Here is a 14,301-nt window from a genome sequence, read left to right as displayed (position 1 = left end):
TGGGGGTGGGATAGAAGAGGTGTGGCCTAACAAAGACAATAAAGGATAGAAAGATACAAGAGATGATACTTTGCTGAATATCAACTGAATTAGGCTCCTCCGGCCCACAACATCAAGGAAGCAGTGCCTACTAATCTGCCAGTACTGTATATCAGAAGATATGCTCTTAGTGTAAGTGGAAAAGGGAGGGGTGACTGAGGTTCTTATAAACTAATCTGTAGAAATGTAGGTATTTTTTCTTCTTCAGAGGTTCCTGTTGTTGAGCATTTCTAAACCTGAGTATTTCTACTCAACCTTTAGCATGAACTCTTTACCCTCACAGCCGACCCTGGGATTTTCACTACCAAAAGAATCAGCAAAAAATCAAGGTTTTTTAAAACTCGTCACAAAGAAGAAAACCCCTCCAGGTCAGTCCTATGTTTCTTTACTGTACATATTATATATATATACACACACATATATATATATATATATATATATAATAATCAAATATCTCAATTTTTTGTGAAACAGTGCTCAATCCCACTGAAAAATCTATCTCTTATACACATCTAGATGTGTATAAGAGACAGATAATTGATTAATTAATTCTGTACAATTTCATGGGTTGTGTTTGCAAAATGAGATGAAATCTGCCTAGAACATATCTGCCTAGAAAAATAATCTATAATTTAAATCTGAAAAAAGAACCTGCTGATTTCAAACTTTTGTAATGTCCTATCAACTTCAATCACTTCTGTAGCTATGGCAATAAGGGTGGTCTTCTAGACTTAAAAATAAAAATAAAAGTACTGATATGATACAGGTCACACTTACTTCCAATCTGCTTATCAGTGACCTAATGGGTACCAAGTATGAATACCTGTACATCAAATGTGACTATACTGCAGGACAACAATAAAAGCAATAGTACCAATCAAAACAATAATGAAGCATGCAGGGCACGAGAAAAACATTGGCATCGTCATCCACAAACAACACATCAATATAGCAAGGCCTTTTCTGTTATTTTCTCCTCTGTTAAATGAATATTTACTCAAGATTAGATCTGCAACCATATTAATGTGACATGCTCGTCATTTTTCAACATGCTTATTTAGCAACTGTTTTTCCCGTACCCTTACATTCAATGTTCCAATTTCAGAATTCCATGATACATGGAGGGATATACACCCCACACACACATACACTCCCTTTACCCCCTCCCTCATGTTCATACCACACACACACACACAACACATGTAAAATTTAGAACAGTGGTGAACTTATTACCCACTTCACTGGCTTCTTATCCTTGTTTCATTTGTTTTTCCAAATTGCACTTGCATACTATCGACTTCCCAGACGTATTCCTATGCGTCTGGGCCGTGTCATCGTTATCATCATCTGCCTGGTTGAGGGAGACAGTGGTGCTCCTAACTGTACAGGATCCACAATCAAAAGGAATAAACATAAACCACTTAGTCTACTCCAATCACACGCATCGACCTTGATGTTAAACTTTAATTATTTTTTTTTACCCCAAGGAAAAAAAAAACCCACTGAGCGACGTAGCTCCAATTCTGCTGAGAGTAAGTGTTCATTCCCAGATCAATAACATTCAAAACGCACCACCCGTTTGGATCGATTCTGTCCATCGCGATGATGTTACTTGTACAAACCTCCCAAGCCGTCCGCTCTGAAGGACTCCTCGGTGGATTGATCAGTAACTGGGTCATTCTCAAGAAGCATCTGGAAATCCTCGCATTCCAGCGGGTCCAACTTTAATGTGTCTTCCGCAGAGAACAGCGCCTCCTGGTCGTAGCTTACCATTGCTGAATGAATGTCCTTTGCCATGTCCTGGGAATCTGTTACGCCTGTGAAAGAAACATATAAAATAATACTACTTAAACAATTAAAAAGTATGTTTGTACAGTACATGTAAACTTGTTTTGGCACAAGGAAAGGAAGCTTAAAAAACAAAAGGTCTGGCAGTCAACATCATAAAGCCTCATAATGGAACTTAATGCTTGAAAAAATTTCCTGAGGGCATTATTAGATATGTCTTATGTATATATAGGTGCACTTACCAGACAAAATAATTGATGGTATGTTGTTGACTTGAGGATACTGAGGGAAAGGCTGGTGGTAAGCTGGTGGCGGCACCTTGTTATGGTGGTATGGTTGCTGATTGCCAAAATAATTTTGATCAAGAAACATCCCCTGAAACTAGAAAAAAGGAAGTAGACACGTTCATCAAACTAAGTTGTAAAAAAAATTCTGGATAAATTGAGATTGTGTATCCAATACCTAGTGAAAAATAGGTGATCAGTATCCACTGGAAAAGGCCTTAGGCGCGATCGACAAATTATCCCAGACAGCAGAAACGCGTCTAGGTCAACATCCTAACATGAACGCGTCTGAGAAATCAACCATTCTAATTACCACGCTATATGAATATTCATTTGCTACACGCTTGAATTACGGCTCGCGTCTGGACGACGGTGAATCGTTTGGACGCTTGTGGATCGTTTGAATGATTTTCTATTGTTTTCTTATACGTACATGTGTCTATACTTTCTCTATGCTTATATGAAGATTTGTAAATTACATGATAACAACGTGCCTGGAGGTTCCAGGGCGCGGTATGCGCTAACCGAATTCGATTGGAATTCGTTTTGTACGCCGCTCTGTAAATAGAACTATGTCGCGACTCTAAAAATAGCACTGATGTTTCTTGCAAAAGTGATGGAGGGTAGCCTACATTCACATTACAAATCACAAACATACTTCATATATACTTTAAGTGCCATGGTAAGTCGGCGTTAAATTCTGGCCTAAATATAAAATCAAATCTAGACCTAGGTAGGTAGTCTGCCTATCTTTTTTTATCCTCGCAAACGGCTGGTTACTCACAATTTTCTGAGGCTACTTTCTACTATGTCCCGTACTGTGTATACTATGCAGCAGTGACATTTTCTTTACTGTAAGTTCTACTGTAGGTCCTCCGAATCGAGAGATGTATATTTGGTTGACTAGTAAAATTTAGATAAAGACAATAACTTTGATTTATTATTTAACTGATCGAACTACAGAGTGCTCTTTCAAAGAAAACTGCAGCGATCTTTAGGTCGAGTCTTAGGTGCAGAGAGCAGGGCCCAGAACCATGTGCGTAAACAAGTAGAGTACTGGGCAATTTAGAACTGTCCATTTTCAAACGGGGTATAACATTTTTTTTTTTTAAGAATTACTTATTTTTAGTTGTTTTTCTTTATCTCTTTTATACATTGAACGCACCACATTTATGTGTGCCGCTGATACAGAAGTGTATGTTCAGTTGAATAAATAAATAAATTACAGTAATATTGCGAGTTGTTAGTAAAACCTTTACTGGGTTGGCAATGGTTTAGCCTTTTTAGCATGTTTGTATGTCGAAATTCGCGGTGAAATTCGGCATAAAAAAACGTGTTTCGCATGAAATTCACGTAAATTCAATTAATAAACATTGTTTTATAAAATGTAAATATAATTTAGCTTAGTATAATGCAAAATTTCATCTACTTTGATCATGGACGTTTTCGGAGCATGGGTTTTCTCTTAGCAAAGAGAGCAATTAATTGCTGTGCTGGATGTTACCACAGCTGCACAGGATGGTGATCGCGCTTCTTCGCTTGGCCAGCGACTCCAGCTGCGACTACATCGGAAATAACTAAAAAAAAATTGTATTTTTTAACGTTATATTTGTTCATCGACTCGTAAAATCACTGCATATTGCGAAAGTCTCACCTATGCACGGTACTAGGCCTACTGAACGTCGACGTCCCAGTACCCAACCGACTATTTTTTTAGCATCGACCAGGGACTTCCCCTAGTTTACGTACTTCTGTCAGTTCTTGCACACACAGGCGGCGTACAAAGAGACGTTTACCTGCTAGTGAACGTCTCTTTGTCCGTACTTATGTATAGGGCCGCACAGTCAGTCGTATTATGATTCATTTTAGAGAGTCGTTTGGACGCGTTTTACGGTGCATCCAATCGGCCATAGTTAAAGGGGAGGAGCAAAGGCCAAAACGGAATATCAGCGTCCAAACGGTGTGCTATTCAAATGGTGTTTTCAGACGCGTTTTGGTAGAATAGAAAACGCGTCTGAACGCTGATTTGTCGTCTGGAATAATTTGTCGGTCGCGCCTTATGTTAAATTCAAGTCCATCAAAATAAATAAATTATTAATAAATAAATAACCATCAATCTGTTTAAACCATTTACCCTCCTTCTAAAATCTCATTATCCTCCCACTCATTTTACATGCTAATTCTAAGACAGTTAAATCATTTTCTACTAATATTCACCTTCTAAAATCCATTTCCTAATCCTTACTTTCCTTAAACTCTTTGAAACAGTCAATTTCAATTTTTTCCTAACCTTTGCTGCCCCCAAGTTGTTTGCAAATTCCTCTAAGAGTATAAAACTGCAAGAGATCCGACTGCCATGATTTTGTATACAGGCAATGGAACGTTAAAAAGTACAGCCACGAAATAGGGGGTACCCTATTTGAATTTGAACAGAGTTCATGCAACACATGTTTGATCACCGAACGCCTTTTAAGGGCACGCCCCTTTTTGGAAGTACTTTTTGAAATAGGATTGCGTTCCAATGAAACCACAGCAGTCGGACCTCTTGCAGTTTTGTTAAAACCCTTTTCTTACAAACACAATCTAAAATCCTTCCCTAATCCATCCTCCAAATTTATCTTCATTATTCCATAATCCAGTTTCCTCCTATTTGACCTACCTGGTACTGAGGTTGATGTGTTGGACTGTGATCGGCAACCATAGTAAAGTCTTCAAACTGTTGCTGTAGAACTCGTGAATATGTATCCGATAGCGCTGGTGATGCACAGCCAACTGACCCTGGCGGCCCAGGGGAGGCTGCAGGTGAGAGGTTGGGGTTAGATACAGGGGAAGTTGGAGATGAACATGATGTTGTAGGCATAACATTTGATGTGTCTCTATACTGTTGCATACCAGACTAAACATGAAATTTGAAAAAATAAAATTTTATAAAAATTCTTCTTTATTTAACAAAACAATGCTGAACTTTTCACAATATAAACAGATGAGCTTAACACAGCTGCGAGAAATAATGATACATTTATCAAGTACAGGATGATCAAATCATTATTATAATTATTGTTCATTATTTATTATCATTATTATTATTTGACCATGTATTTACAATATCAAATGCTGTTTGCATAACATTTTTGGAAAAATAAATCAGAAATCTAAGTTGGGGTCATTGTGTGCCGGATGTAATACATTTAATGACAAACCTTCTTGTAGTTTCAACTGTACTTGATTATGTCAAATGTCAGGGCATATAAACAAGCGGGCATGTGGCTTGTGGAATTGCCTAACAGTATGTAGCAGACAAACACAAAAACCAATATTCAGCAGCTTGTTAACAAAATTCTATAGATACAGATTATCTATATATAATTTGTGATATGCATTGACCTTTAAAGTTCATACTAGAAGATGGTTTAGTGCAAGAAGACGTACCTTATCGAGAGATAATATGTTACTAGAGTGCTGAGGTGACTGTGGTGGTTGGTTTTGAAAAACTTGATACTTGGGTGTATTCTGGTCCATCACCAGTCCCCCTGAGTCTTGCATCTAAGCAGAAAGTAATCAAAGACAGTTTAGGCTTTTTATATTTTTAAAGGAAATGTTGAATATATTGATGTGGAAGTTGTGAAAAAAATATCTAAAATGCAATTTCTTTTTTCTCTTTTATCTAATGCATGTTTTGTCTGACAGATTCAATTAAAATGTCTTATCCGAATTTACATAATTTCTATTATGTTCTATGAATTAGTGTAATCCACTGAATAGAATAAATGTTGAGTTAATTTAATAATGTTCAGCAGGGGTGAATACAAGAAGTGTTGGCTCGAGCGAGCCAATTCCCACTTTATAAAAAAAAAAAAAATAAGGATTACTAATAAATATTACTATTAATATAATAATTAATGAAATCTTACTTGTATATGCCCTTGGTTACGATGTCCTAAAGAGATTGCAACTGGATTTGTTTTATTTCGACGCTGAATCTGCGGACTTATTGCGGGACTCATCTGTGGGCTACGTGGTTGTGGGCTATGTGGCTGGGGTGATGACGGACTTGGCGACATGCCAAGAATCTGTACGGTATTTGCACGGAGGTTATTAGTGCTACTGTGGTTGTACATTGTCTGGTCATCATTGTCTAAGGGTGTCATCAACGGCGGGGGGATGTGTATATTTGTCAGGTCAGGTAGCGAGCCCGTGTTTTGGATAGGAATCGGCACGGGTCCTGTTTCTTGTTCTGAAGGATATATGCTGAAAAATAAATAAAATAATTGTTATAGAACCCAAAAATTCATAGTAAACCAATCTCTATACTTGCAACATATTAGCCAGTTCGCCCAATTATGCAATACAGTATTATACGCTATGCCATGTACAAGTTAATTCCCAAGAATTTGTAAAGACCAACTTTGTGAAGGTATTCTGGGAACAGGACGAGCATACAGTACACAGGATATAACTAGCAACACATTGGAATACAAATATCCATGTAGTTAGCAGTTACATTGTTGAAAAAACAAAAATGTGTTAAGCTTAGTCCAGATTTAATATGATAAATATCATTGATTTGCCCATATATGGGGAATTATGTTAGCCTCATGCAAATGTTATAGTGTAGACAGAGGATAAGTCATGTTAATTTTAAAAAGGTATCTTTAAACTCTTACTCCACAATTTAAAATTAATTTATTTAAATCAAGTTTATTAAATTTTGAAATCCCAAACATGTGACACTTGATTTCAATATATTTCTATAGATACACTATCCAGGCATACAGTATAGACACCTTGTATTACTTGTTTGTGCATTTAATCTTATAATTTGAAATTTGTGTATAAATAATCAAAACAGGTCTATTTTTGTACATACATGCATTAAAGTATATTGTGTTTCTCAGAAAAAAATGTGAAAAAAAAACCACTGTAAACTAATACGCTTTATTTAGTTATATAATTTTAGAATTACGTATCAATGATGAAAAAAGCTATAGTCTCCATTACTCGCTGAATTACATAGTTGGCCAAAGGCTACGCACTTCAAGCTAGCACTTTCAATATCATAACCAAATTTAAATTGAGCACAACTAAAACTACATGCAGTGAGTTAGAAATAAGGTTTCTAGGCCAAAAGAAGAAAAGACAATCAAAAGTTGAACAAATGACCTGGATAAACTGAGTGAGAGCACTTGGCCTCTGTGTCAGAAATGTTCGTTACAGCAGAATGAGAGGGCAGTATTACTTACTTTATTCCAGGCACTTCACACGACTTGGGACGATTCTGCAGCTGTTGACAATGAGTAAAAGAATGTTTAAATTAGAAAAAAGCTTTGAATTATTAAGAGGCAAAAATTCTATGATCCTACCACAATTTAGTTCAACATGCCTGGCTGTCCATCATTTTATTTGGAATATAGTATAGATGCTTTTGGAACCAAAATATTGTATCCATGATAAAGGTGACCCAAAGGAATGATTTAAATAACAGTACATACAAAATAATTATCCAAACTCACTTTTTTTGTATCCCAAAGACCACTTTTACAATTACCATCCATGCCACCCTGTTGTTCAAAATCTGTAAATTAAGCAGAAAATTTATCAACTGAATTGTATCACAAAAAAAAAAAAAAAAAAAATCCTCTCTTAAAATTGCAGTGTTCTCCCGAAGCCATTTTAGCCGTCAATTTTACCAGTAAAAATAACCAGCCAACCAGTAAAAATTTTGAGTTTATAAGATAAAAAAAAAAAACAAATGAAAGGCCTAAATGGTCAAGGCTAGCTATGTTTCAATAAAGGAATATTATTGAAGTGGGTTATATGTTGTTTTGAATGGAACTCTTTCCGAGAGATTTTCAGCGATGCCTAACCGCGCCCACTTTCTTTTGTCGGAAACATCGCCCCCCCCCCCGCTGGGCAAATCCTGGCACCGTCACTGCTCACACTGCGCACATAGCTGAATTTGTATATTTTACCAGTAAAAATGTTCAATTGGGCGAACTTCTTGAGTGAATTACACCCACAGACTAAAAATGCAAGTATTAACTGACTGCTAATTAGGACTATTCTACACAGAGGCCTAGCAATACCGAATGATTGGACCAGAGCAAGCTTTTTACCACTAAATAATCTAACCTAATACCAAAATATAGACAAAGCAAAAATACAATAAAATTATCTCTTCTACCAAGCTTAAAACAGTTTACTTAAATCACAGGTGACATTATTATATTATTTGTAATTAAGGCCTTTATATTTTTGTAAATGCAATAATTTTAGCCTTTGGCTACCTTTTGTATTATTTTTATACCTGAATAAAATAAAAATAATTATGTTTCTGAGACTTCACTGTGCAAAAAATGCACCCTCTGTAGTTTCCATTTTTTTCCAAGTCTGTTAATCGGTAACCCACATATGAATTTGAAAGCATACTTTAGTTCATTATACTATTAACATTTTTTATATTGAGCCACACATAATGCAGAATTTCCGTTCCAGATGTCTGAAGATAAGAAGTAGTCATGCATGAAAATTACTTCAAAGTTAAGGGGTGGGGTTATACCTAAATGAGATACTACAGTAAATTTACCATACTAAAATAAACAAATTTAGAAAATTAATATCAAACTACAATAATATTAATAATAATAATAATAATAATAATAATAAAAACAATAATAATTATGAAAATCAAAATAATCACTTAAAAACAATATTATCTGAACCACAGTACAAAAAATATTAAAAATTAATAATAATACTAACTACATAATAATAATAATAATAATAATAATGATATTAATAATATTTTATAATAATCAAAATAACCACTTAAAAACAATAAGAATTATTACAATCACAATAATAAAATATAATAAAAACAATAACAATAATACAATAACGATAATAATGATAATGGTAATTATTAACATAACATTATTAATAATAATAATAACAATAACAATAAATTACAATAATAATAATGAAATTCAAATCAAAAAAAAAAAAAAAAAAAAAAAGGGTACAGAATAACTTGCATAAGCTCATTCCCCTGAACATTATCATGCCAACATCTATGGTGTTAATATATTGATATATTTTTTTAGCATCTATTAATACTTGTTAAGTACTCATGGCATTTTGAAGCAATTCAGACAGCCAGTAGAAGATTATCATAGAAATCAAGAATGCTAATGTAGATGGCAGAAATTGTCATTAAAAAATTAATGCAGCGTATATAAGATGGAAAACTTTTGTATTATAAATTGCCTAATAATATATTAACTTAAGTAATTACTATTCTAATGACATACAGTCAATGAAAAATTGTCAGAAAATATAAATTTAAAAAAAGTTCACTTAGCAAAATATAGACGACATTAGATCAGGGGTCCTCTCTGTTAGATAAGCTTGGACCCAGTCATCGGATGGCACTTGACATTATTCATGCCAATCCAACCAATCCTGAATCAAAAAACATCACATTCACCCCATACACCTGAGGCCCTAAGATGTTCACTTGTTTCGGACTCTTGTCGGACCCGGAGCTGACAACTGAAATACATTTATGTAGCTAGCATAATGGTAGATCTTGGCTCTCAAAGTAAACACCTGCAGTGATTTTCTCAATGGAGCCCATCAATGATAGCCAAGTGTCTTCCGAAGAAAACGTATACTACTACAATAACAACAAAAGTTCCACTGTTTATTCTCAAAAAGTATAATACATACTCCAAGCATTGTAATACATGCGATCGTGTTGGGATTTAATATTTTGACACTAATTATGTCATCATCAGGAATTCCTGATGATGACATAATAATAAATAACATGATGGCTTGTGTTTCGATACTTGGGAATATTTATTATACTTTCTATCAGCAACAGTAAACATAGTCTGCCAGCCTCAAAAGATAACTTTGATTTTAAAACGCCAATGGCTAAACCACCCTTGTTAGAAATTTTAACAATATATTACTGAATAATATTAACAATATGTATATCTTGCCAAAGCAACAGGGGCCACATTTATCAAATTAGAAATCAGTTTAAATTCGTCTTAAGTCCATTTTTTTGCTTAAAGTCAAATTTATCCATATTGCTTAGCTTAAAAATTGCTTAAAAATTAGAAAGTCGGTTGTACGTTGGCACGATTTTTAAGCAAAGATTTTGCTAAGATTGGGTAATAAATCAGCTTAAGATATTTATTAGGGACATCTTAACTTTTTTGACTTAAGACATTTGCTAAGCTGAGATTAATAAATCCCGGACCTGTTCTTTAATAGTATGCTAATGTTTGAACTATAACTTGAAGCTTCACTGCTAACATAATTGTAAACAGAGCAGGGAAATGAGAAATCAATACATAAAATCAAACATACATTCACAAAATTAAGGCAGGTTATGCAAACATTATAATCAATATCAAATATGTTTAAATGATATGAGATATAGGGTAACCTATTTAAAGTATGGTGCAAGTATCTACTAACCATTGATTATTTATCCTTACTACAATATAATTACCTTTCCCACCACCCATTAAACACTCATTCACCAGCTTTCCAAGAGCTAACCCAAATGTATATCAAGTGTCTTCTAGAATATAAATGTTATTAGTGGGCCTACTTAGAAAAAGGCAACTAATTGCTAACGTATATGTAATATTAACATGGCATCATTATCTACCCCTAAGGCATTAGCTAATATTATATTGACTTTTATATCAGTACACAGTATGATGCTATTTGTGACCTACTCAATTTCTTTATCATCACTACTAGCATGTCTTGAGACTACTAAACCACTATAGTTTCAACCACTGTTGCTTATTTTATCAACTGCTACTGTTACTATATTACCAGATTGCTACTGCCACTATCCCTACCATTGGCATATCTACGGGAGGGCGCGGGGGTGTGGGAGCACCACCAAGAAATTACTCGTGCCCCCCCTTCAGTCGTCCCCACCAATAATCACGGTCAAGTAGTTTAAAATCACCTAAAATTACCATATTTTGCGAATTAGCTCCCCCTTATCTGATCATTGAGCACCCCCGCTTCACCTTCGCGCCTCCATCAGCTCCCCCATTTCAAGACCTCTAGATACGCCACTGATCCCTACTGATACTATCGCTGCTAATATATATCTACTATAGCTGCCATTATCAACACCTACTACTACTAGTATAACTACCAGCGTTATTATTATTATTACTAATTATCATTGAGTATTATAACACACCTAAATATTAGATTCCTGTCATTTGAATGGGGGCTTTCGTATCATGTGACATTGGTTATTTATCCCATTTTGTCACTCATCGTTGAAATTTATTTCCATCCGTGCATTTTTTTCCCCTTCGTCTTTTTCCAATGCACATGCCTAGGAAACGAAATGACTTCAATCTAATACAATCTTTTGATTTGTTAAACAGATGCGGGACTGAATTTTTCCGGAAGGTTAAAAAATCTATAAAATAAAGTCATGTCACCTATAGGGCCTAGGCCTACTTCTTGTTGAACTTTTCTTAGTGGTGTGCAATGTATCACAGATTTTGTTTGTAAATGCTAAATACTGGTACAGTGAGGGAAAGTTAAAAAGTACTTTGAAGAGAGAATTCAAAAGTACATCTAGAGGCCTACTCCACCGCTTGGAATGGAACTTAAGGCTAGACTATGCCAAGCCAGGAGAGGCGAGACCTGGAAAGACTAGGCCAGGCTGCTGTTGCAGTTAAAAAGCTTGTAGTTTGATCTTGGGCCTAGGCTCGCGGCTCCTGTTCATGGACACCAAAAACAAAAAAACAAACGAACAAAAACAAAGTTTTAAGATGTTTCATAAAATATCAAATGACGAGGATCTATTTAGGTGTGTTAGAAATCTGCCTCGTTGAATGGAACAGTCACTCTTTCAACTCATGAAAATATTCTTCCCATTGCACTCATAGGCCTAAATATTCATTATTTGTATACAAGTGCTACCACTACTATTAGTACTGCTATATCACCACAATCACTACTACTACTTTTGTTGCCACTAACACTATTATGGCTTTCAATGCTACTAGTGCCATTGAGCAATATTAACACCACAAATTTTACCATCACTATTGCTACTGCGATCATCACCATGCCACTTTTGCTGCCATTGAACAATATTATCAAACTATTGCTACTGCTTTTATCACCACTACTGCTACTTTCGTTGCTATTATCAGTATTATGGCTATGCTAATATTGCTGCTGAGATTGAGCAATATTATCACCACAATTTTTACAAGTACAGCTGCTACTACTATTAGCACCAATACTGCTACCACCGTTGGTTTAATTCACTACTTCCATTAACAAATAAAGATTATGCTATTTTTACCAGAAAACATTGGCACATCTCTAGGTCGGACTGGAGCAGTCTGGGGTGCAGGATACGAGGTATCTCCTCCCATAGCTGTTATATGCAACGATGAATCCGAATGTGTCCTGAATAAAAGATAAAATGATGCAAACAACATTAATATTTTTCATGAATCAAATTTAACATTTTAAAATGAGTATCTTAAAAAATGTTGTCAGGTTATTGGCAGTTAAGATGACATAAAGCGACAAATGTAAATCTGTCCAAGTTATACTGAATTCATCTCAAATTGTTCTTATTATTACTTATGGTTATCAGTAGTTAATTAAAACAAACCAAAAGAATTAAAAAAAAAAAAAAAGACAACTGTTTTTATGATTCATCTGTTACTTCTGAATCAATTTCCCTATCTTATATCTTGTTTCATTCTCATTTATTAAAGTTCAAATTGTATCACAAAAAATCATAGTTGTAGGTATACAAGTCTTCTCTTAAAATTGGGTAGATTTTGAGAGTGGATTATATCCCTAGACTAATGAATGCAAGTACTGACTACAATAACTGCTAATTAGGCCTATCCTACACAGAGGCCTAGCAATACCAAATGACTGAGCCAGAGCAAGCTTTTTACCACTAAATAATGTAATTTATGACAAAAATCTATACAAAGCAAAAGTATCTAAATATGTAGTTGTACATTATTACAATAAAATTACTTATTACAACAAGCTTAAATTAACTGATTTAAATAAACTATTTAAATCATAGGTCAAATCATGTTTCTCAGCCTTCACCTTGCAAAAAATGTACTCTATAATAGTTTAATTGACTAACACACACATGAATTTGAAAGCAATTTATTTGATACTTTAGTTCATCATACTATTAAGATTATTATTAACATCTTGTATTTGGTTTCATTCAAATATACGTACAACTTTTCTTCTTTTAATAGTCCAGGCATAAACTAGTAAGTTCTATCTACACTATAAATTTGTGTGAATTGTCTATATATTGGCATGAAAATGACATTATCACATCCATATGTGATCATGATGATATGATATCATACCCATTTATAATAAATCTGTACTTAAGAAATCAGACATCATTATTAAAGATCTTTCCCACCCTATGCATCATGAATATACATTAAACAGATCTGGTCGCCCACACTATAAAAAGTGCAACACTAATAGATTAAGAAATTCATTCACTCACAACTCAGTATATCTACTGTATAATAAAACTTTGATAGATTATTATTACCCATTTGCAATACCCTGTGCTATATTTTTGTGCAGTTTACCCATCTTGTATGTGTATATATAAAATGAGTACAAATGCACAAAGTAGAGTCGTATACGTTGACATAATAGACATAAGATAATTTTTTATTTCGAATATTTCGAGCACGCCTGTGGTCTTCCTCAGCGATAACACGGATGATTAAAAAAGCTTTACAAACTAGCAATAGGGGATAAACAATATAGCAGTGACTAAGATAAATCGTAAATGATATGTATAATTAGGCCGGATTATAAAGGGCGGTAACAATAAAGAAAATAAAGATAAACGAAAGGGCTAATCAGTCGAATGTAGGCCTATCATCTCACTAGCCTGAGCCAATGAAAATGAAACATAACAAGTTAAATAGTATATAAAGGATGAATAAAATATATCTAGATGGGTGAATGCATTGATTAATAAAAAGTGTAATCTGTGAGAAATCCTAAATCTTTATTGACGCCATTTTTGTGAGTATTTAATTTTAAGATCCATTTCAATTCGCAACAGCGTCTGTCGGTGAGGGAATTAAAACCTGTACTTATGTAAATTATT

At 34.4% G+C, this 14,301-nt stretch overlaps 1 protein-coding gene across 1 annotated transcript in view; it reads right to left on the bottom strand.

The window, feature by feature from the left end:
- Window positions 1-579: 579 nt before the first annotated feature.
- Window positions 580-14,301, bottom strand: part of LOC117110301 (CREB-regulated transcription coactivator 1-like) — a gene marked incomplete in the record, with an annotated part of 15,656 nt that continues 1,934 nt past the window's right edge. Inside the window, 8 exon segments of the mRNA XM_033252954.1 lie at window positions 580-1,856; window positions 2,070-2,208; window positions 4,771-5,007; window positions 5,541-5,654; window positions 6,023-6,359; window positions 7,352-7,392; window positions 7,622-7,683; window positions 12,478-12,584. Coding sequence (XP_033108845.1) covers window positions 1,648-1,856; window positions 2,070-2,208; window positions 4,771-5,007; window positions 5,541-5,654; window positions 6,023-6,359; window positions 7,352-7,392; window positions 7,622-7,683; window positions 12,478-12,584 — 1,246 coding nt within the window.

This window comes from Anneissia japonica, unplaced genomic scaffold, assembly GCF_011630105.1.
Source record: "Anneissia japonica isolate Jap-2015-1 unplaced genomic scaffold, ASM1163010v1 scaffold673_len1821605_cov196, whole genome shotgun sequence".
NCBI lineage: Eukaryota > Metazoa > Echinodermata > Crinoidea > Comatulida > Comatulidae > Anneissia > Anneissia japonica.
This window is presented reverse-complemented; position numbering and strand designations above follow the sequence as displayed.